Raw genomic sequence first — 23449 nt, 5'->3', positions numbered from 1 at the left:
GTATAATGTATATTAATAATATATTTGAAGAAGTGTTTTTGCCTTCTGTTGATCATTAAAACAAATTTTGAGACATAGAATGACTGATTTCTTCATATAGGAAAATAACGAAAATTATTTTTAATAATTTTGTGTTGTAGGAAGAATTAACGGAACTAAAAGATGAAATTTCTCTCTATGAATCTGCTGCAAAACTAGGAATACATCCAAGTGACTCAGAAGGAGAATTAAATATAGAACTCACTGAATCATATGTGGATTTGGGTATTAAAAAGATCAACTGGAAAAAATCCAAAGTTACCAGGTATGGAAAGAATATTTTAGTTTACTGTAGAAGAACCAACATTAGTAATACTGATGATGCATGGTATCTGTTTTAAGGTGAGAGCGTATTATTTTCATATGTTAACACTGTATATTGAATGCAGATACCTTGCATTTATCAGTGATAATATGAAAAATATACATTAATTTTTCCTAGAAACCTTACTATGACCTTTTAAAGTAGAGATTCTGTCTTTTATATTACTGCTTAATACAGGTATTTTAGCAATCTCATAGAAGGAAGTATTTTATCACTCCTGCCAGAGACTGACTGGGGAGGGAGTAGTGGTGGTTGTAGAAGGAGAATTGAACACTTAACGGACTTTAGAAGCACTTGCTGCGTGGAAGGTGCTATACAAGGCTCTGGAGTAGGGTACAAAAAATGAGATAGGAACTGTCCTTCCCACAGGGAGCTTACGTGTTTTCCGGTCAGGGAGAAAGAAACATTCTTGGAAACAACTAAGTGCTATGCATTCAATGTTATGTTTGATGTATAGAGGTGGGATTTACACATTTCCTGTACTGGTTTTGGATAGGGAAGAGAGATACAGTGTTTGGAAGAGGTTGTATTTAGGTTAAGGAAAGATTTTTGGATGCGTTTGGCCCTTGCCACCCCCCTTTTGTTTATAGTTTAAGACGGAGTTTGTCATCATTATTGAATTATAGTTTCCTGAGAGTGTTTAATACATGTTATATTTCAGGTATTACACAACTAAATACAAATATATAAATGTCCTGAAAAGTTTGCTCTATGATAGGTTTTAGAAGTTATGTATTTTGAGACTGTGATCTCATTTTAAGAACAGTAAGATGAGATTCAGTAAGTTGAAATATAAAGTGATCAGGTGACACTGTGAAAGAAGATGGTATTATTCTAGTTTAGTAAGGCTCCATTTATCTAGAGGTCTGTCTTCAGGGACTCTCATCCCTACAAATCACAGCACTACTATCCAGAAGGAAGCAAAGAAGAAAATATCAGAACTGGATTATATGATGTATTTAGAAGGAGCCACCTTCAAGTTCTTATCCCAGGACCATATTGACTTAGATTTATTTGTACTCCATGAATTGTCTCATTTCCTAACCGACTGCAGAGGGCTAGGGCAAGGGTTGGGAAAGACAGTATCCATCCTTCGGCCAGCAGCTCAGCCTTAGCAAGGAGAAAACTATGGAAACCCAACAGGCCGGAGTTGCTGAGTATCACAGCAAATAGCTCTACACGTTTACATATATTTGATCCACATCAAAATATCCACATTTATGATCCCAAGTTGTCAAAGAAAGGCTTCCAGTTTGGTTAGTAAATTAAAGCAAAAAACGAAGTGCATTATATCTTTTTTAGACAGATTTACATAAAATGTTAATATAGTCACCTGGAAAATTCACTGCTGTGAATGCCTCATGTCCTGCTAATGCCAGATTAATTCTAAGGGGCTAGTGGAAAGAGCACGGGCTTCAGATCCAGATTGTTTTGAATAATAGTTTTGCCATTTTATTACTAGCTTTGTGAGCTTGGGCAAATTTCTTAGCTTTTCTGAGCCTGTTTTCTTGTCAAGCTTAAAATCCCTTGGAGGTTAAACTGAGGATTAAAATAATGAATATAAAAGGCCTCATGTAACACGTTCTAACATATATTAGGCAGTTGATAAATGATGGCTGTTACTATTGTTATTCAGTAGATGGTTGATGAAAACATATCACTGATCAGATTTTACATTAAGTCACCTGAATTTTATATTAATTTAACACATACTTTGTAAAATGTTCTTGATTCTCAACCTTGTGAAAAATATCAAATCCAATATTAACATGTGAGAGTTGGAAAAACCAGAGTGAAGTCCTTTACTCAGTAAGGCAGACAATTAGTAGCAGAACCAGTACGTGAACCCAAACTCCTGAGAAAGGCTCGGTTGTCTGTCTGTTCATATTTACATGTCAGTTAAACCTTTTTGCCTTAAACTCCTTTCTTCATGTCTTTTATTTTTGAGGATTAAAGATGTGGTTCATGCTAAAAATGATTTTTCTCCAATTTGTGATTACTTTTAGTTTCTGCTATAGTTGGTCTGGGAATTGGATAAATAATAGATTATGTATGTTTATCTTTTCAAATAGTTACTTCTTCTTGATGTCTATTAAAACATATTCTGCTGCCTTTACACTTTCTATTTACTTAGTGCTCATAGCCAAAATCCTGTACTCATCTTTTTTTTTTTTTTTTTTTTTTTTTGAGATGGAGTTTTGCTTTTGTTGCCCAGGCTGGAGTACAATGGCGTGATCTCGGCTCACTTCAACCTCCGCCTCCCAGGTTTAAGCAATTCTCCTGCCTCAGCCTCCTGAGTAGCTGGGAATACAGGCATGCGCCACCATGCCTGGCTAATTTTTCATTTTTAGTAGAGATGGGGTTTCTCCATGTTGGTCAGGCTGGTCTTGAACTCCCGACCTCAGGTGATCCTCCCACCTTGGCCTCCCAAAGTGCTGGGATTACAGGCTTCAGCCACCGCGCCCGGCCTCCTGTACTCATCTTAAAGCACATTCCTATAGATAATAAACCTGAGACACCACATCATTATTATAGTAAAAGGAATGATGGACGCATTCAGTGGGAAAGTGAAGAATAAAGCACAGTGTGATTAGTCACTGAGGCTCGGCAAAAAGACATCCAGTGAAGCACAAGATAAGCGAAGAAACGTTTTGCTTGTAGTCATTCCACCCACCAGCAGTTTATTAGATGATATTTTGGCTTCGTGGAAAACTAAAAGCAATTATACTCAGATCAAATTGAAAGGAGATGAAGGAGAAGATATTTGTCCCTTTCCCCTGGTCTACTGTGATTCCTAGAATAAGAGGAAGCAATAATTTTCCTGTGTTGGGAATTTTAGTTCTTTGTTGACTTGGGTTGCTTTCAAATCACTGACCCAAATATTGGTGGCTACAAGCTTTTATTACCAACTACCTCCTCCCTCAAGCTACTGCCTAGTAAATTTTAAGGGTTTAGCCTGAACGTTCTATTTTACATTCATGGAATTTGAGTAGCTAAATCTGCATGCAACTTGCAGACAGCTTCCTCTCTCCCTTATTATAGTTGGCCGCTAAGCTCAAATAATAAACATTTAACAAGTGGAATGCCTTTTCCCTTTGGTCTTCTCAGCAGGCTTCATAAGGGACTACAGTTTATTTGGATTTAGGAGAACTGACTTCCATAGGGCTCAGTAGTGAGCCTTTTTCAGGATTGGTCACCACCACTGATTTTTTTCCCCTTTGAGGAAAGAAGAGAAAATTATTTTAGCAAGCACTTTCTCTCTCTCTCTGACTTGGCTCCCTCTAGGAGTACAGGATGTGCTATTTCAGTGGTCAGCATTCAGTAAGAAAAGAAATTAGGGATGCATAATTTGTTGACTGAGCAAAATAATCATTCTGCTTAAGGTTAGTTCACCATGTCTTATAGCACAGGAAGTTATATCGTAAAATATTTTATATTTCTTATCATTTATATTTTCTACTTCAATGGAAATAGAAGTGGTTTAAATAAGATCTATGTATATAGACAGACTACTTACACAATATATATATTACATATACAAAAGTTGCATTTTGTATTGCAAAAGCTCCTTTTATAACATTAAAAAGCCTACCTAATAGTTTATTCATTTTCTCTGTCTCACACACCCATACACACAAACGCACACAGACACACACCCACACACAATATTCTAAGATTTTATTTGGAATCATCTAAAACTGAAGAACAGTAAACATTTAACTCAGGTACTATTATTTTTGTTTCTAATAAAGGTTTTTTTAAAAAATATTTTTGGAACAGTTTTTAATTTACAGAAAAATTTATATTATGCAGAGTTCGTATATATGATATGCTGCACCCATTTTTCCCTACTAATACCTTATGTTAGTATGGTACATTTGTTACAATTAATGAGCTGATATTGATATATTATTATTAATTAACATCCAGGGTTTATTTACATGCCCTTGGTTTTTATTTAACGTACTTTTTCTGTTCTGGGATCCCAACCAGGCTACCCCATTACATTTAGGGGTCATGTTTCCTTAGATTTCTCTTGACTTTACTTGTTTTTGATGACCTTGACAGTCATTAGGATTTTGTAGGAAGGCCCTCTATTGGAATATGATGATTTTCTTATGATTATATTTTTCTCAGGGGTTTTGTGGAGAAAGGCCACAGAGACTTTCATCACCTCATCGTAAGGGCAGATGCTGTCAACTGTTTATTTCTTTTCAAAAGTAACTTAATCCTCCATTATGAAAAAATTAGAAAATACGGACTAAAAAAGAAGAAAATAGAAATCACCAATAATTTCACCTTACTTCCCATGAAGAAAACCACTATAATATTTCAGTATAAAACTTCCACATCACCTGTTTTGTACGTTTCTAAAAGATAAAATAATGTTGATAATATTTCTTTATAATGTCATTTTACTAGTATATTCTGAAATCTTTGAATATCAGTGAATATTTTTATATATTACTTTTAGTGACTATGTAGATGAATGAACCAGTTTAGCTACTAAATGGCTGTTTAAAAGTTTTGCTATAAATAATGCAATATCATTGTTATAAGCATCCTTGTAGTCAAGTCTTTATTCACATCTTTGATTACTTCCTAAAGAAGTAGAATAATTGCCTTGCTAAAGGGTGTGCACTTATTTGAGGGTTTTGATGCATGTTACTAAACAGCCCTAAAGTTTACATTATTACTCACGTCCTGAGGCTGTCCCTATTTTCTTGGTAACCTAGCCAGTATTGAGAGTTATCACTTTTCCTGTTTATAATTTCTATATAGTTAGATCTGTCACTGTTTTCATTTATGGTTTCTTGATATTTAAAAATAAGGTATTTCTCTAGTACTTTCTATAGTTTTATTTTGATTTTTAAATCTTTCAAATTGTGAAATATACCATATAAAGAACATGGAACATAAATATATAGCTTAATGAATTATTTGAAAGTGAATATTCGTGGGACTACCACCCAGGTCAAGAAGTAAATATTGCCACAAGCTGCCCATATTCTTTGTTATTGTAACCTTGAGGCTAACTACTATCTTATCTATTAGGGCAATCATTTTCCGCTTTTTTTTCCCTTATCTTTTTAATACCCAGTTATTCACACCTAAGTACTATGGATTATTAGATTTGCCTTCATATAAAGGAAACTCATAAGGTGTTTGGGTTTCTTTTTCTTTTTTTTTTTTTTTTTTTTACTGTTTTATTGAGATATTATTTCACATACCATAAAAGCCACCCACTTAAAGAATACAGCTCAGTGGTTTTCCGTATATTCAGAGAACTGTGCAGTCATCACCACACCTAATTTTAGAGCATTTCAACATCCCCACAAAGAAACTCCATGCCTATTACCAGTCATTCCCATTACCTCTTCCTGCCTCCACAGCTCCAGACAACTAATCTACTAATCTACTTCCTGTCTCTATGGATTTGACTGCTCTGTGCATTTCATATAAATAGAATCGTATAATATGATCTTCTGTGAATTTTCTTTACCATTTCTTCTCAAGCATGTCCGCTGCTGCCAGTCTGTTTCCTTTTATGAAAATATCCTTATATTTATTATACAATTCCTGACCAATTGTTCTTCTATTTCAGCACATTAAAGCTATGTTGGTCCACTCTCTCTGGACTCAATGGTTTCTGTGAAGAAATTCATTGTTATTTGAATTAGTGTTTCTGTCAGTAATGTAGTTTTTTCTCTTGCTGCTTTAAGAATTCTTTCCTTAATTTTTGGTACTTTGATTATGATATGTTTAGGTGTGTTTTTCTTTTAGTTTATCTCATTTTGGGTTCTCTGAGCTTCTTGAATATATAAATTTATTATGTCTTTCACTAAATTTGTGAAAATGTCAGCCATTAATTTCCTTAAATACCTTTTCTGTCTCTGTGTCTTTGTTCTCTCCTTGTGGGTCTCCAGTTACATGTATGTTAGATTTTTTGATATTATACTACAGTTTCTTGAGGCTCTGTTCATTTTTTTCTATAGTTTTTCCCTTTTTATTTTGCATAATTGCTACTGGACTATTTTCAGGTTCACTCCTTTTTTTCTTGTCCTCTATACTCTATTGAGCCTATCTAGTGAAGGTTTTGTGGTTTTTTTTTTTAACTTTTGTTTACTTAATAACATTCCTATTTTGTTCTTATATCACTTTTCTTTCTCTGTTAAGAATTCCTGTTTTTTCATTCACTTCAGGTATCTTTTTCTTTACTTCATAAAGCAGAGATATAATAGCTACTTTAAACTTATAAAACTCTTGTAGTGACAGTTCCAGCATTTGGATCATTTGTTGATTGTCTTAAGAACTGGCCACATTTTTCTGGTTAGTTGCATGTCAAGTAATTTTAGATTATATACTAGACATTGTGAATTTGTATGAGTGTTTTAAATCTCAGTTCGGTTCTCCAAGCCTTTGCCACATTGCTTTGAATCCAACCTGTGTATGCATCCCTTGGGGGTTAGTCATTGTGAGACTTGAATGTGTGGTTTAAATTTCAGTTAAGTTTTTAAAATCTTTGATATGCTGGTTTGGGGGTTGCCCTGTACATGCATAGTTCAGGGCTTAGACTGAGGCTTGTACAGATTTATACACAGAATTCAGGATTCCTTTCTCTTGTTCTCTTCTCTCCAGGAGTCTTCCTACATTCTCTTTTTATCACTGGGTTTCAGCAATCTGACATTGATGTGATGTATGCTGGTTTTCTTTGTGTTTCTTCTGCTTGAGATTCACCAAACTTCTGGGTTTTGTGGGGTTTTCATTTTCATCAAATTAGGAAAAATTTGGCCATTATTTTTTCAAATACGTTTTCCATCCCTCTCCTCTTCTGGGACTTCAGTTACACATGTTGGAAAATGTAATATGTTCTGTGTACTTCTGTTTTAGTCCTTTTTCTCTTTGTTTTTAATTTTATAGTTTTATTGCTATATCTATATATTCACTGGTCTTTTCTTCTGCAGTTTTAAATATGCTATTAACCCCATCCAGTATATTTTACATTTCAGATATTATAATTTTTTCTATAAGTTTAATTTGGGTCTTTTCTATATCTTCCATTTTCCTTCACATGTTCATATCTTCCTTAACCTTCTAGAACATATGAAATATATTAATTCTATTGTCTGTGTCATTGATGGGTTAGTTTCTATTGATTGGTTTTTCTCCTGGTGTGGTTCATATTTTTTTCCTACTTCTTTGTATGCCTGATAAATTTTGATTGAATGCTAGACATTCTGAATTTTGTTTTGGATGCTGGATATTACTGTATTTTTAAAAATACTGTTGTACTTTTTCTGTGACACACAAGTTACTTGGAATCGGTTTGATCCTTTCAAAGCTTTCTTTATAGGCTTTACTACATCAGGTTTAGAAAAGGCTTTAATCTGGGGCTAATTTAGCCCCACTACTAAGGTATTATTTGATGCCCTTTAAATTAGGAAGTCTTTGCATTATGGCTCATTGAAACACCACATATTCCCAGCCTTATTCATTTCCTGTGTTTTTTTCCCTAGCTACACATAGACAATAGATCTCCAGAGCTCTTTTTTTGTGCAGCTTCTTTTTCCCCAGTATTTCTTCCCTTCATATTCTAGCCACTCTGGCCTCCCCAAACTCTGAATTCTTTCTCTGAAACTCAGTGAGATTACTGGGCTCTGTTTGGGTTTCACCTCCCTGTGGTATGGCCTGGACACTCTCCAGGCAGAAAGCTGAGGTAATCTTAGAGCTCACCTTGTTTGTTTTCCTTTTCTCAGGAATCCCTGGCCTGTGCTGCCTGTTGTCTAGTGATTGAAAACTATTATTTTATTTGCTTTATTTGGTTGGCTAGTTTTTTAAGAAGGAAGATAAAGTTAGTCTTGTTAATTCATTACGGCAAGGAAGCAGATAATCTCTCAATCTTTAAATTTATTGAAACTAAAATTGGGTTTAAATTAGCATGGTTTTATTTTTGTGTTTTTCTAGTTACTCAGATATTCACCCAGACTTGTGTTTTAGTAAGTTGAAAAAAATAACAGAAATTGTTGGTTAGGATGGCTAGTGTTTAGTATTCTTTTCTTCCTTAATATTTATGTTTTTTCCATTAGAGTCATAAAGGGCATGTATATACAGCATGCAATTTTCCAATAGCAGAAATGTAAATTATGTCAAAGTTCACATTTCTAAGCTACTTACAGTGAGCAGCAGGACTAAGCTTGAGAAGGCTCTTCCTGTGAATAAACGTATTTCTGTATATAGAGATATGGCAAAGGTGATAATCCTTGTGTATGACAACATTTAAAATTGTTTTGAAATACTAGTATATAATTGTATAGGTGACAAAACATGTTCACCACTGTGGTCAGTGCTTTTAGGGAATAACCATGTCCGATTTATTACTTGATTTAATGTTAAAAATCACAATTTCTCCATTAGCATTGTACAACAAGAAGACCCAAATGAAGAGCTTTCAAAAGATGAGTTCATTCTGAAGTTAAAGGCAGAAGTACAGCGTTTGCTGGGTAGCAACTCAATGAAGCGTCGTCTGGTGTCTCAGTTACAAAATGACCTCAAAGACTGTCATAAGAAAATTGAAGATCTCCACCAAGTGAAGAAGGATGAAAAAAGCCTTGAGGTTGAGGTCTGTAAAGCCTATAGAGTTAAAAAACCATTTTTAAAAGGCTCAACAAAGAAAACTTTTACATTTTTTTTTTTTTTTTTTTTTTGAGACAGGGCCTCACTCTGTCTCCCAGGCTGGAGGGCAGTGGTGGAAACATGGCTCCCTGTAGCCTCAACCTCCCAGGCTAAAGCGATGCTCCCGCCTCAGCCTCCTGAGTAGCTGGGACCACAGGCATACTCCACTATGCCCGGCTAATTTTTAAATTTTTTGTAGAGACAGGTTCCCACAATGTTGCCCAGGCTGGTCTCAAACTCCTGAGCTCAAGCAATCCTCCCACCTCAACCTCTCAAGGTGTTGGATTGCAGATGTGAATCACCACATCCAGACCTTTTACACTTTTTTAAATTAATAAACCTTTGGCTTTCAGGAGTTTGACATTTTTAAAAGTAAAGTTTAAAGAAGGAAATACCATTTTTAAAGGGATACTGACAGTCCCCGACTTAGGATGGTTTGACTTACAATTTTTAGACTTTACAGTGGTGGAAAAGTTATATGCATCCAGTAGAAGCCATATTTCAAGTACCTGTAAAACAGTTCTGTTTTTCACTTTCAGTACAGTGTTCAATAAATTTCATGAGATATTCAACAGTTGATTATAAAAGAAGCTTTGCATTACATGATTTTGCCCAACTGTAGGCTATTGTAAGTGTTCTGAGCACATTTAAGGTATGCCAGGCTAAGCTATGGTTTTAATAGGTTAGATGCATTAAATGCATTTTTGACTTAATGATATTTTCAACTTACAATGGTTTTATTAGGCGATAAACCCATTGTAAGTTGAAAAGCATCTGTATGTTTTTTCTGGTTACTCTTGGCACCTAGTAATTGAGATACCAATTAGGTAAAATTCCTTTACTATAAGTACAAGGAAGTATTCTCTGTAACAAGGAATCTGCATTTCTTTAAGATTGGCTTTTACCAACAGTGCTCTAAAATCTAGTTAAAATAAATCCTCCATAGAAATCCTTTAGTATTTTCTATGAGATTTTCCTGGTCCGTGTTCTTACAACAAAAGTCTTTCTATATGAGGACATTAATTATATAGTGATGATGGTACAGATATTACATAGTGGTGGTGGTACAGATGGGAAAGGCGCAAAATCTGGTTATGTCAGTCATTGAAATCCACCTCTGTATTCTTCAGTTCAGAAAATGAAGCTGGAGCACTTTGTGACACTTGAGTTTACAGAGCCAATTTCAGACAAATTGAAACTAAACACATGACTAATAAGTCAAAGATATTTCTGTAAGATCATGCTATCACAGAGATCTTTAGGGCTGCTCTCCTTTATAGATCCTTTTTTTTACCCTTCTATATTTCACAAATTGTCAGCCATCTATACTCCCAATAGAAAATAATATATAAAACACCTAATAACTAAGAAAAGGAAAAGAAGAGGGAAAAGGAATGTGGGTAGTGTACTCCTTTTCCTCCTGGGTGGAGATAATTGTTTACTTCCTTCTTTAGTACTGTTTTATCTCCTATTCTTTTAAACTAAGAGTTGTGTTCATTAGAACAGTTCTGCTAAAGTACGTATAATGTTCTGTGCTAATTATTGTGGAATTTTAATTGTGGCTAATTTATATTTTGGAAAAACAGTGTTTTTGCTATCAAGATCTTTTCCAGTCTGATTCCCTCTTCTAACTACATTTGATGACTAAAACATAGATTTTAATATTAACAACAAATGAGAGAGACTCTTCCCCGCCCTGCCCCCTGCTCATTTAACATCTTTAAATCAAGCTGTTTTCATTGTTGCCCTACATTTCTTTAAAAGGATGGGAATGAAAGCTTGTTTCTCAATTTGTATTAAGACATTAGAGTTTATTAGTTTAAGCATTTTGGTGGGAGTGCTCTAAGATTTAGGATACTAGAAACCTGATTTTGAGTCTGAACCTTAGCTCAGATATCTTGGTGCTTTCTTTGTTCTATATTAAAGTTGCTAATGGCATTTGCTATACAGATACACTTTATCATGTGTAGCAGTTGATAGTGGTCATGTATTGTGCTGTTTTTTAGCCTTTCCATTTCCCTCTGTAGTCTGGTTGATCAATAGATCGAAGGAATAACTATCTCATCTTTGAGTCTTCTTTTTGTCCAGCTACTCTGTTGCCGTAGTGAATTCTCGGTAGTCTATATCTAAACTCTGATTTTTCTCAAAGTTACTTCAGCCATGGGCTCAAGTGATCTGCCCACCTCCACCTCCCAAAGTGCTCGGATTACAGGGATGAGCCACTGTGTTGTGGCAAAGAGCTCAGAGTCCAGGTACACAACAAGTGAATGGAGTAGATATATTTTTAAAATCTTTGTAACCCCCATCAATGAACAAAAAGAAAAGTAGGTAAGGAAAACACTCAGTAAGAGGAAAATATGCAAAGTTATATAAACAGATAAATCTGGGAAGATGGAAAAACAAATGAACAGTGAAGGTATATAAGAGGTTCCACTTTGGTGGTGACACAAGAAATACAAATAAAAGCAATTGTTAGATATTCTTTTCCCATCAAAGATAATTATTTAAAGATAATCACTGCCATTGGAGGCAAAGAGAGATGGGCAGACCCATGTACTACCTGACAGTATACATTTGGATGGCATTTCTGGAAAGCAATTCGCCAAAAAGTCTATCATGAGTCTTAAAAATTGTATGTATTGAATAAAATATATGTCCATGAGTGAATGCTGACATAAATGAATACATACAGAAATAGGATAAATGCTTGATCTTAGTCGGAGAACATATGATGAGAAATAGGATATTTGCATTGTCTCAAAGTATCCTGTAAGATAACTTATCATTTATTGTAAAACAAAAAATAGTAAGTTTACAATGGAGATGACAGATCCCACCTTCAATTGAAGTATTACCAGTGGTGAGACGTAGTGATATCGTGTGTCTCCTGCAGAGAGCACATATCAGTTCTTGACATGCATGCCAAAGATGCATAACCTGATTTTAATAAACCTAAAAACTCCAAATTGAGGAACATCCTACAAAATAACGGTTTAGTAGTCTTAGAAAACATCATGGGTTTGAAAGACTGAAGAGCTGTCCTAGATTGGAGGAGACTAATGAAACATGACAACTAAATGCCACTCAGAATCATGGATTTGATGCTTGGACCAGAAAACAGACATTTGGGGCAAATTGGAGACATTTGTATAAGGTCTGTAGATTACTTGATAGTATTGCATCTGTGTTAATTTACTAGTTTTGATCATTGTGCTATAGTTATATTGGGGGAAGATGAGTAAAAGCTATATGGAGATTATTTGTACTGTTTGCAATTTTTTTTAAGTATGGAATTATTTCAAAGTGAAACAGAATTTTTTAAAACTTGAAAAACTTTTGACTTTTTAATATTCAGACTAAAACAGATACCTTAGAAAAACCAAAGCATCAATTATGGCCTGAGTCTTCTACTTCTGATATTGTCAGAGATGATATTCTGCTGCTTAAAAATGAAATTCAAGTTTTACAACAACAAAATCAGGTGATTAAAAATATTTTTTATATTTTATGAGAATTTTTATTTCCTCATTAAATACAAAGGATATAATAGAGTTTTTGCAAATAAAGAGGCAATGTGAGTTAGTAGACAAGTATATTAGTAGGTGATTCTGAGTTCCAGTTATTTCCCTTTACTAGTGAACTGTTGGTTATTAGTTTCATTGGAAGGTAAGTTAGTGTAGTTCCAGTTCTCTTTCTCTATGGTAACATGGCTGACAGAGGTATTCTTTCCTCCTTAGCCAGCTCTTGACCCAGAAGTAAAACTTTGCTTATTTAGATGGTTGCTGAAGATTATTGAATTCTGAGACTTATTTTAAGGCATCAGCTAGCCAATACTTCTCTGGTTAAATATTTTCATTTTATGTATTTCAAAGTAAATACAAAACTTACACGTTTAGTCCTGTCAGAAAGCTACTTGTCAAATAAATGAATCTGTGTTCTTATCAAAGTGTGAAGAGACTTTTTCTTTTGCAGCATTGTAAAAATAATATATCAAATATTGTTATAGGGGAGAGAGAAAGCATAGAAACTATTAAAAAATAAGATAAAATTAATCAGTGAAAATGTTTATTTTCTCTAAGTACTAAGTATATTCTTTCGTGTCTAGGAACTTAAAGAAACTGAAGAAAAACTGAGAAATACAAATCAAGACTTATGTAATCAAATGAGACAAATGGTACAAGATTTTGACCATGACAAACAAGAAGCTGTGGATAGGTAAGGTCTATATAGATGTCTGACGACTGTCTCCTGGGTACCCTTCCCCTCTAAGTCCCTGCCCTTCCCTGTGACAAAAAGATTCAAAATGATTGAGTGAATTCTACCCTGTTGAGACCTTGGATTGGCAGAGTCCCTGGCTTCTCAAATTAGAATTCGAAACACATTTTCCATAGAAACAGTGTTATGTAGTGAGTTGGGTTCTGTGGTATCATTGAAACTGTAGTTCACTGAAATAGTATAGCTTAATATTTTTTTAACTCATCTGGGAAACTATTCTTTATAAAGAAAAAAGTCTGTAAGAGGGAATATGTCTTCCAAATACCAAATCATAAACTTGGAAACAGACTTCTGGAACATAACTTACTTGTGAGTTGGGGACTGCTAGTATTTGTGTTTAATATAGATGACTTGAAATTTTGGAGCCACACCCTCAATTATTGCCATTAATTTTTTATAAACAGAAGTCCTCAACATAGATTACTATCTCTATTTGAAGGACTGGGGCAGTCTCACATCCAAGTTTCTAACTGTTCTCTAGAAACATTTGAAGAAAGAAAATTTTGAAAATTCTCATAAGATTGTTAGTTATTAATTAATTATTACCACTTTCAGTTGGGGAAAAGTAATCTGACCTCAATTATAATTTGCATTAGAGGGAAGAGGTGAGGAGGAAGGAAGGAAGCCAATTCATTTTGGTGTTTATAGTGAGACTGGGCATTGCCTTTGATTCCGCTCTGTTTCCAGGTGTGAGAAGACTTATCAGCAGCACCATGAAGCCGTGAAAACTCAAATACGTGAAAGCCTATTAGCAAAGCATGCTTTGGAGAAGCAGCAGCTCTTTGAGGCTTATGAGAGAACTCATTTGCAACTGAGGTGAGAATAAAGAGTTTAGCTGCCTTTTAAGCTGTAGAGACTACATTCCCCTATTCCATAATTTAGAGGAAAATTGTTTGTTATGCAGCTCTTGTATTTTTTTGTGGTTAAATCATTTAGTTGCTGGTTTTGTATATCCAAGGTCTGAGTTGGATAAGTTGAATAAGGAGATGACTGCTGTGCAGGAATGTTACCTAGAAGTGTGCAGAGAGAAGGATAATCTAGAATCGACTCTCAGGAAGACCATTGAAAAGGAGCAACAGACTCAGGAGAAGGTACAGTACAAGTTTATGTTGTATCGACATCCTTTCACTCTTCAAGCCTCAGTATTATCATTTAAACGAATACATTTGTTCTAGAGAAGTGTATGGGGAAGGTATTCATAGGTTCTCTTTACTTTTGGCTGTATCACACTCACATAGCTCACAAATAAAATACAGTAAATACCGAAATGATTGTTAAAACCTTAGTGTACAATGGCATATAGATAGGAGAAAGTGATTTTTTTCTTGAAGATTTATTCTAAAGGGCAAAAAAAAAAAAAAAAAAAAAAGCATCAGTGTCACTTTAAATCTGAAAATCACAGATCCTCATTTTCAGTGTTGACTATTCAGGAAACCCTATGTAGTCCTGTGAGCACTGCACGGAGCATTCCTTCCGAGCCCTTTTTCTTGGATCCATTTCTTTCTCACTACCTCATTGTCATTTTATTCTTCTGGGGAGAAGAGTAGGAATTTGAATGTTGGTCTCGTGGTAGGGAAAGTGATGATGCGGAGGATATGGACAGCAAGGTCAGCATCTTCGTATGACCTCCTTCAGGGAAGCTGGAGGGGCTAGAGTAGATTCTCCAACTCTGCCCGATTCTTCTGAGTCACCCTTGGTGAGTGTCCAGGAGTAAAATCACATGTAAACAGTCACACCTCCTCTTTTCTTCCCTGTCCTGGCCCAGCGCCTTAACAGGCCTGACTGTCCTTCACACTTTAAACCACAGTTTGAAAGCTGTCTGCCTCAAGATTAGAAGATATTTTGAAATGCTTAAATAAGTGTTCTATACAGAGGTTTTTGAATAAGTTATGTTAAAGCAAAGCTATTCCTGCCACACACTGAAAAAGAATACTAAAGAGCAGGCAAGGAATTCAGTTCATTCAATATCTTGATTACTGTTGAATAGATCAATATGGTGAAAAACGTGCCATGTATACATATCATCTAGTGGAAAAAGAACTTCTAAAGGGAGCTGTTTTAGGTAGGGATGGCAGTATAAAAGTGAGAGAGAAAAGATCTTATATTACCTTGAAATTGAGGACTTAGCTTTCAGTAATGTTTTAAAAATGAAAATAGGGAAATCACTAGTGTGATTCTTCTATATGTATAAAAATTGGCAAGAACATAAGAGGAATTTTCTCAAAGGGGTCATTTCAGGAATGTTTTCTGATACTTTTAATAGAATCAATTTGACTATAAAATTTGATCTCATGTAATGGGTCAGTTACAATTAATATCTGCTACTGACTGATATTTTGGCTCATGAGTGTTTGTACACAAGTCCAAGAAGAAAAGTTAAACTGCTATTTGATCCTTCAAAAAAACCAAACTTAGAGGTTAAATTTTGCACGTGTGTCCCAAAACTTAAAGTATAATTAAAAAAAAAAATTAATTGTTATACAGTAAAATTGACTTCCTCCCACTACTGGGCGTATAGTTCTATAAACCTTTAACACGTTTATAGGTTTATCAGGATACAGAACAGTTTTATCACCCTAAAATGCTCCCTTTTGCTATCCTTTTGTGGTTACACTCCTCCTCCAAGCCCACCCCTCACTTAAAGGGCCAGTGTACTTAAAGCATTAGAAGTTTAATTTCTTCCCTCTCTGGGAATTCATTAGTTTTTTACTATAGAATTATATAAGCCCTTAGTAGTATAAGCCAGTCAGAACTGAAACATCTTTATATTTAGGAGACTATCTAATCTTCTCACACTCTTCAGAAGTAGGCAAAAATACACCTTTTTTTTTTGTTTTTAAAGGAAATGTTTCACATACACGATGGGAGAATCTTATTAAACTCTAGAACAAGTGAGGGCACTTTTGGGGTAGCTCTTCCATGCAGGACATAAGCCATTTTACTGCAGCTTAGCTTTAGGTAGAGAACTTAACCTGGATACAGAATATATGAGTCAGGCAACAATAAGAGTTAAAAGGTGTTTTTTTATGTTTCATGCATTGTTTTCTGAAACACTTGCTGAGTCAGGTTGCAGGTTAAATAGGAGCTCAATTCCAAGTTTTAAAGCTTTTAGTAGCACACAGAACTTTCCTCACATGTTAACCTGGCTCATTGAGAGAAAGGGGGAAAAAGTCATATACACAGAATCCTTCAGGTTGGGTAGTAATCAGTGAAGCCTCTGAATTTGCAGACAAGGCAAAGATGGTCAACATTCCCATTCCTGATGCCGTTTCTATACACATTAAGGCTTATTTATACAATTGTAATATGAGTTAGGTAGGTGCATTTTAGAAGTTAGAGGGATTTTTTTGCTATCCAAGCCATGCACAACAAGTTCATATGTTTTAACTTGGAGACTGTTAGTGTTGTAGAGAGATGTCTATTTGAATTTTGTTTAAAGAGACAGCTATTGGAGGAAAGAGAAGAATATGTAAGCAAACTGCAGGTGGAACTTGAAAAAAGTACCAAGATACACTTATGATGGAAAAGAGCAAGTGGCTGAAAGATCAAGAAACTGATATTAAACAGCAAGTTGAAAGTGAAATGATCTTAGCGAAAGCACATTGGGATAAGGAACAGAAAGAGGTGTGGATTAAAATTTCTTTCTGGTCACCACATTTTTAAAATGTGGGTACTAACTTCAGAAGACAATTCTTCCTGAACAAGATACGTAATTTTTATTTGCCAGGCACTTACATAATCACCCATTTTACCTTTCGGAATTGAGCTATTAGCAGTTACCACACCAGTTTTATTTTTAGGAATTTAGCCACCTCTTGACTTTTTGACCCAACTCAGGATATAACAAGTTTTATGGGCACTTCTTTGATTCCTCAAAATGAAACCATGATCTGATTTCATATTGTGGAATGATTATAACTCTAGACTAATATTTATAACAAATAAATAAGCCATATCATGGATTAGAAACAAAGAAGTAATGGGCAGTCTCGGAAGCACATAATTTGTTACCTCTATTACTTAAATAGCAAATGAGATTAGGAAATGCTAATAGTTCCCTAGCAAGTTAGGGAGCAAAGTATGATCCTAAAAGCTTATTTAGAAATGAAAACAAAAAGAAAATTCTCAAGCTTATTTAAACTAAATTTTTTTTTTTTCCTTTTTTGAGACGGAGCCTTGCTCTGTCTCCAGGCTGGAGTGCAGTGGTGTGATCTCGGCTCACTGCAACCTCCACCTCCTGGGTTCAAGTGATTCTCCTGCCTCAGCCTCCTGAGTAGCTGGGATTACAGGCAAGCGCCCCCACACCCAGCTAATTTTTATATTTTTAGTAGAGGTGGGGTTTCGCCACGTTGGCCAGGCTGGGGTTGAACTCCTGACCTCAGGTGATCCGCCTGCCTCAGCCTCCCAAAGTGCTGGGATTACAGGCATGAGCCACTGCACCTGGCCTCAACTAGATTCTTTTATCTCCAAAATGGCTATTAATTGCTATTCATCTGGTAGCCAGGGAAACAGTTGGAGAACTTCAGATACCCAGGTGGTGAACAGAAAAAGGGAAAACCAAATTGTGCTGTTTCATAGTTTTGCCTAAGACTGTGTTTAGCTCCACCTCACTGTACTGTTAAAGTGGAAAAATCATTAAGATGTTCTTCCGATAATACTGCCTCCCTTTTGAATGTAGTCTACTTAGTAAAATTTAACATTATAACAAATAAGATTCTAATGTGTTCAAGTGAGTAAAACTATTTTTTAGATTGTTCAGGTTTTGGTTCGTTAATTAGATTTACTCCGTCCTTTGTGGAGAGCATGGTGTTGATGGCAAGACACATTAACTGTCATTTTTTAATTTTTTTAAATCCTGCCGTCTTTGTAGTGGCAATAGGAAAGAATCCAGAAGGTTGCATATTGAGAGCAAGATATCCTGACTTTACACAACATACTTAAATCTTTCATGTGATTTTTGTCATATAGTTAAGTTCAAAGAGGAACTTTCAAGTTTTACTCGAGAGTGTATTTTAATTGACTAAATTTCTAAACCTTTTACAATTACTACAACAATATCTAGATGGTTTTCAAACAGCTGTGGTTGCTTTTCTGGCTAGCCTTTAATTCTAGTTTTTACTTATTTGAAAATTTTTCTTCTCCTATGATTTTTCTTCTGAAAACAGATCAAAGAAAAACTCATTCAACAGCTTGAAAAGGAGTGGCAGTCTAAGCTGGATCAAACTATAAAGGCAGTGAAAAAGAAGACCTCAGATTGTGGCAGCCAAACTGACCAAGTAACCACCAGTGATGTTATTTCCAAGAAAGAGATGGCAATCATGATAGAAGAGCAGAAGCACACAATCCAGCAAAACTTAGAGCAAGAGAAGGACATAGCCATCAAGGGGGCTATGAAGAAACTCGAAACTGAATTGGAACTCAAACATTGTGAAAATATTACCAAACAGGTAAAAGGCAGGTTTATTCTAGTAAATTTATTGGAACTGCCTGTCTCTTAATGAAAACCCGTAAAATGCTATCATTGAACTCGTTCATAACTTTATACTTTTAAGATTTTGTGCATTTCTAGGATAGAAAACCTGTCATGTTCCTAAATTTTTCTTCCTAATATTTCTGTCAGAAGGCTGTCACCCCTCGGTTTTTCTGTATATTCTTTCGGTTTACAAAATATTTGCTCCTTTGAGATTAGTCTAAGCATTAAGATGCCTGAGGTTAAAGAGGGTGCTTTTTACGTCTGAATGAATCACCGTTTAATTATGAATCATATCTAATTTTATAGAAAATATTCCATTAAGGTGGTTATAGATAAGTAAACCTGAGCATATAAGCTATTTAACAACATTTGTGTTGAGACTTGATGTAGCTGGATCTGCAGGCATGCCCTTAAATGGAACTTTGTCTATCATTCCCATCAGCTGCCCAAAAGTGGTGCCAATACCTTTCCTTTGAGGCACTCACAAAACTAGCTTTTAACTGACACAATTACTTGATTTGAAAGAAATGTCATACTGAGAAAAGTACAACCTATTATAGCAGACTAAAGATGAGTTATCTGTTATATCTCTCTTACCTATTACAGTGATTCTCAAAATTTTTGGTCCCAGGACTCCTTTACAATTTTAAAAACTGGGGACTCTAAGGAGCTTCTTTTTATATGGGTTATATTTGCACTATTGGAAAATAAATCTGAGAAATTTTTAAAAAACAAGAATACCCAAGCACACATTCCACTGGCTGTCAGAACAATGACATGATCATAGAATGCAGCTTTTGGAGAACTGTGCTGTTTATGCATGAGAGAACAGCAATAAAACAGTGTCTTAATATTATTTTGGAAAAAGTTTTGACCTCGCAGACTACCTGACAGGGTTTCTAGCCTCAAGAGTTCCCTGGACTTTGATACATCTATTATGTATTTATCATTTTAATTTTATTACTTATTATAAACTCTTAAACAAAATAGCACTCAATGTAAAGTTTTTGAAAATACGCTCTGCTTTTGATAAATACTTGAAATTCTGCTTATTTGTTACATTGTTTTACATGATTTTACAGGGCACCCTTAAAGTCTGGAAATACAGGCAAATGTATGTAATGGTGCCAAGGATATCTTCAGTTAGTTTACTGAAATGTTTACTGAAGGGGGTTTCAGAAGAGTTAAGAAAACGTTCCATAGACAAAAAGTTGAGTTTAAAGGTGCTGCTTTGGTATTTATGAAATTATTAATCTTAAAACAAATAGCATAATACAGCAGAAAGGAAATGTTTCATAATAACTTTTTAAGTAGGTAAATTTCTACAGGAGCTTTATCTTTTCCCCATTTCTTAACTCCTTGGAGTTTGTACATAGATAGAGTTTACACATTGACATATTTAGCACTCTAACAAGAAATACAGCCTCTTATATCAACCCTGCTTTTGTGTGTATGTACGTATATATACGTATATCTGCATATCTATGTGTATTTTAAAATAAAGGAATAAAGTAAAATTATTTAACATAATCTTCTGGTAACTGGTAGCAGATTTACAACCAGGTCACCCTCATAATTAATCAAGTCTTAATTTTTTCCCTTCAGAGGTGTCACCCTCATTCTTTAGTATAAACTCATTCTCGACAGTAGGAAAGTTCACAGGTATAGGGCTCTAAACCATATCATTGTACGTGTGCATGCACATGTGTAGAACATGAGGAGTCAGGAAGGTGGTGGGTGTAGTGATTAGACAGCAGTTGACACCAAGCAGCCCTCCAGGAGGCCTTCTCCTTTTTCCCAGGATAAATAGGAGTTGTTGGAAATGGTAATTGGTACTTCGTATGACACTTTCTAAGATAGTACTGGTCATCAAACATTCACAGATTCCCACTTCCTCTGTGGCATTTGTATGGGATGCTATGGGAAGTTTACAACAAAAGGATTAGAATCCGCTGTTTGGGATAGGTAGGGTACTTGAAGTCAGTTTGACTTTATTATGTAGTGATATACAGTATAAAATACGGAAATCATAATTGCTGTTTGAAAATGGGGTCTTTTTGAAATTTTATAGTCCGCTTTACCTGTTTCTTTTGCAATGTCCTACAGGTAGAAATAGCTGTGCAAAATGCTCGTCAGCGATGGCTGGGGGAACTACCTGAGCTTGCAGAGTATCAAGCACTTGTGAGGGCAGAACAGAAAAAGTGGGAAGAACAGCATGAGGCCTCTGTGAACAAAAGGGTAAGAGCTCTTCGGCAAAGAAACTTCAGGAGGCCGTCTCGCCTGACCCCTTCTCTTATCTCAGCCGTTGGAATTTGTACCTACTCATAGAATTGTTGAAGGATAAACATGTTGATACATGTTAAGCAATAGCTCAAAGCCTAGCAAGTGTTCTTGTCATCATCAAGTTGTTCTTAGAGAAAGAATGTCTCTTCCTATGAGGATAACTTAGAAACTATTTAATAACTCCCATTCTATCTTGCCCTATCTTTAGATGAAATTGAGAACAGGTGTATATTTGTTTATTATTAGCTATACGATATCCTTTCACATGCTTAAAGATTGTCTTCTCTGTTGTGTCAGTAGTCTTGTAACATTCTTGTTGGTAAATAGCCAGTTCTCCTTTCCAGAACTGTCATGTTTCTTGACTGGAAAATACAGATATTACAACCATGTGTACTCTTCCAACTTAATTACTGGTTTAAACCAATTCTAATCAAAGTGCCAACAAACTGAATGTATTTGAAGTTGACAAAAGTAATTCTATAAAATGTTTTTGGAAAAATAAAAGGACTAGACATTTTTTTAAAGTTCTGGAAAAATTATAGTCAAGCCCTAACACATAATGGAATATATTAGAAAGCAACAACTCAGACTGTATTGAGTCACAAAAATAGAATTCATTTTAATTCAGTGCAATACAGATGTCAGAGGTAGGCCCTACTATAAATAAAAACTTAATAAATTGTTTTAAAAACAAGAGAATGAGGAATTATTTCATAATAGTCTTACGATAGCCAGGTAACACTTTGGAAAAATTAAGTTTACCTAACGTGTATCACAATAAACTCTAGGTTAATGAAGGAGTTAAACATTTTTAAATAAAAGTGTAGAAAAATTAAAAGAAAATTGAAGATTTCAGATCTGTACCATAATAACAACTCAATTTCGAGGCAACATATCCAACAGCAAAGATAAAGTAATAGGTTGAAATATGTTTTGTTTTTGTAGTAAAAAAGTAAAGGGGATAATAAAAATAAGGAAAATGGATAAAACATGATAAATTATTCTTTATACTTTTTAGTATGTCTGAAATATTTTGAAAGGAAACTTAGACAGAGAAGAAACAATATGATTGTAAGGATATGTGTCTCAGAGCTCAGAAGTCAAGTAGAATAGTAAAGTTGAGTAAAATATAGAAAATGAAACAGGTCAAGAGATCTTTTCATAAGAACATAGAAGGCTATATGTTTGTGAAGGCAGACATATAGAAATGAGAGAAAAGTGTTTTTGTTGCTTCTCAAACTTCGGCAGGCCTGATAATCACTTGCAGGGTTTGGTAAAGCGTAGCTATCTGGGCTTTCCTCCTAGAGATAATGATATAGTAGGTCTGGAAGGTGTCCTGGGAATTTGCCTTTTTTTTTTTTTTTTTTTTTTTTTTTTTTTTTTTTTTTTTTTTTTTTGAGATGGAGTCTTGCTGTGTTTCCCAGGCTTGAGTGCAGTGGCGCAATCTCAGCTCACTGCACCCTCCACCTCCTGGGTTCAAGTGATTCTCCTGCCTCTGCCTCCCAAGTAGCTGGGATTACAGGTGCCTGCTACCTCGCCCGGCTAATTTTTGTATTTTTAGTGGAGGTGAGGTTTCACCATGTTGGCCAGGCTGGTCTTGAACTCCTGATCTCAGATGATCTTGCCCACCTCGGCCTCCCAAAGTGCTGGGATTACAGGTGGGAGTCACCGCACCTGGCTGGAATTTGCATTTCTAACAGGCTCCCAGCTGGTCTTTGGACTACACTTGGATGTAAGTAGCACTATTCCAGATAATTATATCAGCTACAAAAAATAATGTCAACATGTTATGCATCCTTCCTGCAAATCAAAAGAGGTCCAGAAAGGGCCAGTTCCATAGCACTGGCTATAGAGTTATTTTAAGATTAGAGTGATTAGTTGAGATCTGTGACAGTGTGAAGCCGGTTTTTAGAATTCAGAAGTAGTTAAGTTGGTTCAGTGGTTCCCAAACTTTGCTGCACATTGGAATAACTTGAGGATCTTTAAAAAATACTGTTGCCTGGCCCCTACCCTTAAACTTTGTTTTGTATAGGCCCTGGCCTGGGCATCAGGAGTTTTAAAAGCTCCTCAGGTGATTCTAATGTGCAGCAAAGCTTGGGAACCACTGAGTTGATGAATGCTGTCAAATTCTCTTTGTAAAACTTCACATGAGAAAAAGCACATTTTGGTAAGGTTGGGCAGGTCATACAAATTCCGTGGAATCCATCACCTCTATCCGAGTCACCTGGGAATGACTTCCAGGCATCCATTGCAACATGACCTGTTTTCTCTAAAAACACTATTTAAACATGTTTCAAATCACTACTGAATTATTCTGCTGGTAGCAAAGGAATTTTGCAGTGAATTCTTTTGTAAAGCTCACCTTAGATACTGGGTTCCTT

General features: G+C 35.3%; 1 protein-coding gene across 10 annotated transcripts in view; it reads left to right on the top strand.

The window, feature by feature from the left end:
• The window catches only part of CEP152 (centrosomal protein 152), a 146430-nt gene that overhangs the window by 29444 nt on the left and 93537 nt on the right, over positions 1–23449 (top strand). For all 10 annotated transcript variants that reach the window (XR_009209595.1, XR_009209594.1, XR_009209597.1 and 7 more), the window contains exons 12-19: positions 141–304; positions 8780–8984; positions 12393–12518; positions 13143–13252; positions 14000–14128; positions 14271–14403; positions 18478–18759; positions 20892–21023. Coding sequence is in view for 6 of the 10 variants with exons in the window: in XM_032175232.2 (XP_032031123.1) it covers positions 141–304; positions 8780–8984; positions 12393–12518; positions 13143–13252; positions 14000–14128; positions 14271–14403; positions 18478–18759; positions 20892–21023 (1281 nt within the window). In the remaining 4 variants the exon portion in view is untranslated. The remainder of the gene's footprint in view (positions 1–140; positions 305–8779; positions 8985–12392; positions 12519–13142; positions 13253–13999; positions 14129–14270; positions 14404–18477; positions 18760–20891; positions 21024–23449) is intronic.

The sequence above is a fragment of the Hylobates moloch genome, unplaced genomic scaffold, assembly GCF_009828535.3.
Source record: "Hylobates moloch isolate HMO894 unplaced genomic scaffold, HMol_V3 SCAFFOLD_14, whole genome shotgun sequence".
NCBI lineage: Eukaryota > Metazoa > Chordata > Mammalia > Primates > Hylobatidae > Hylobates > Hylobates moloch.
This window is presented reverse-complemented; position numbering and strand designations above follow the sequence as displayed.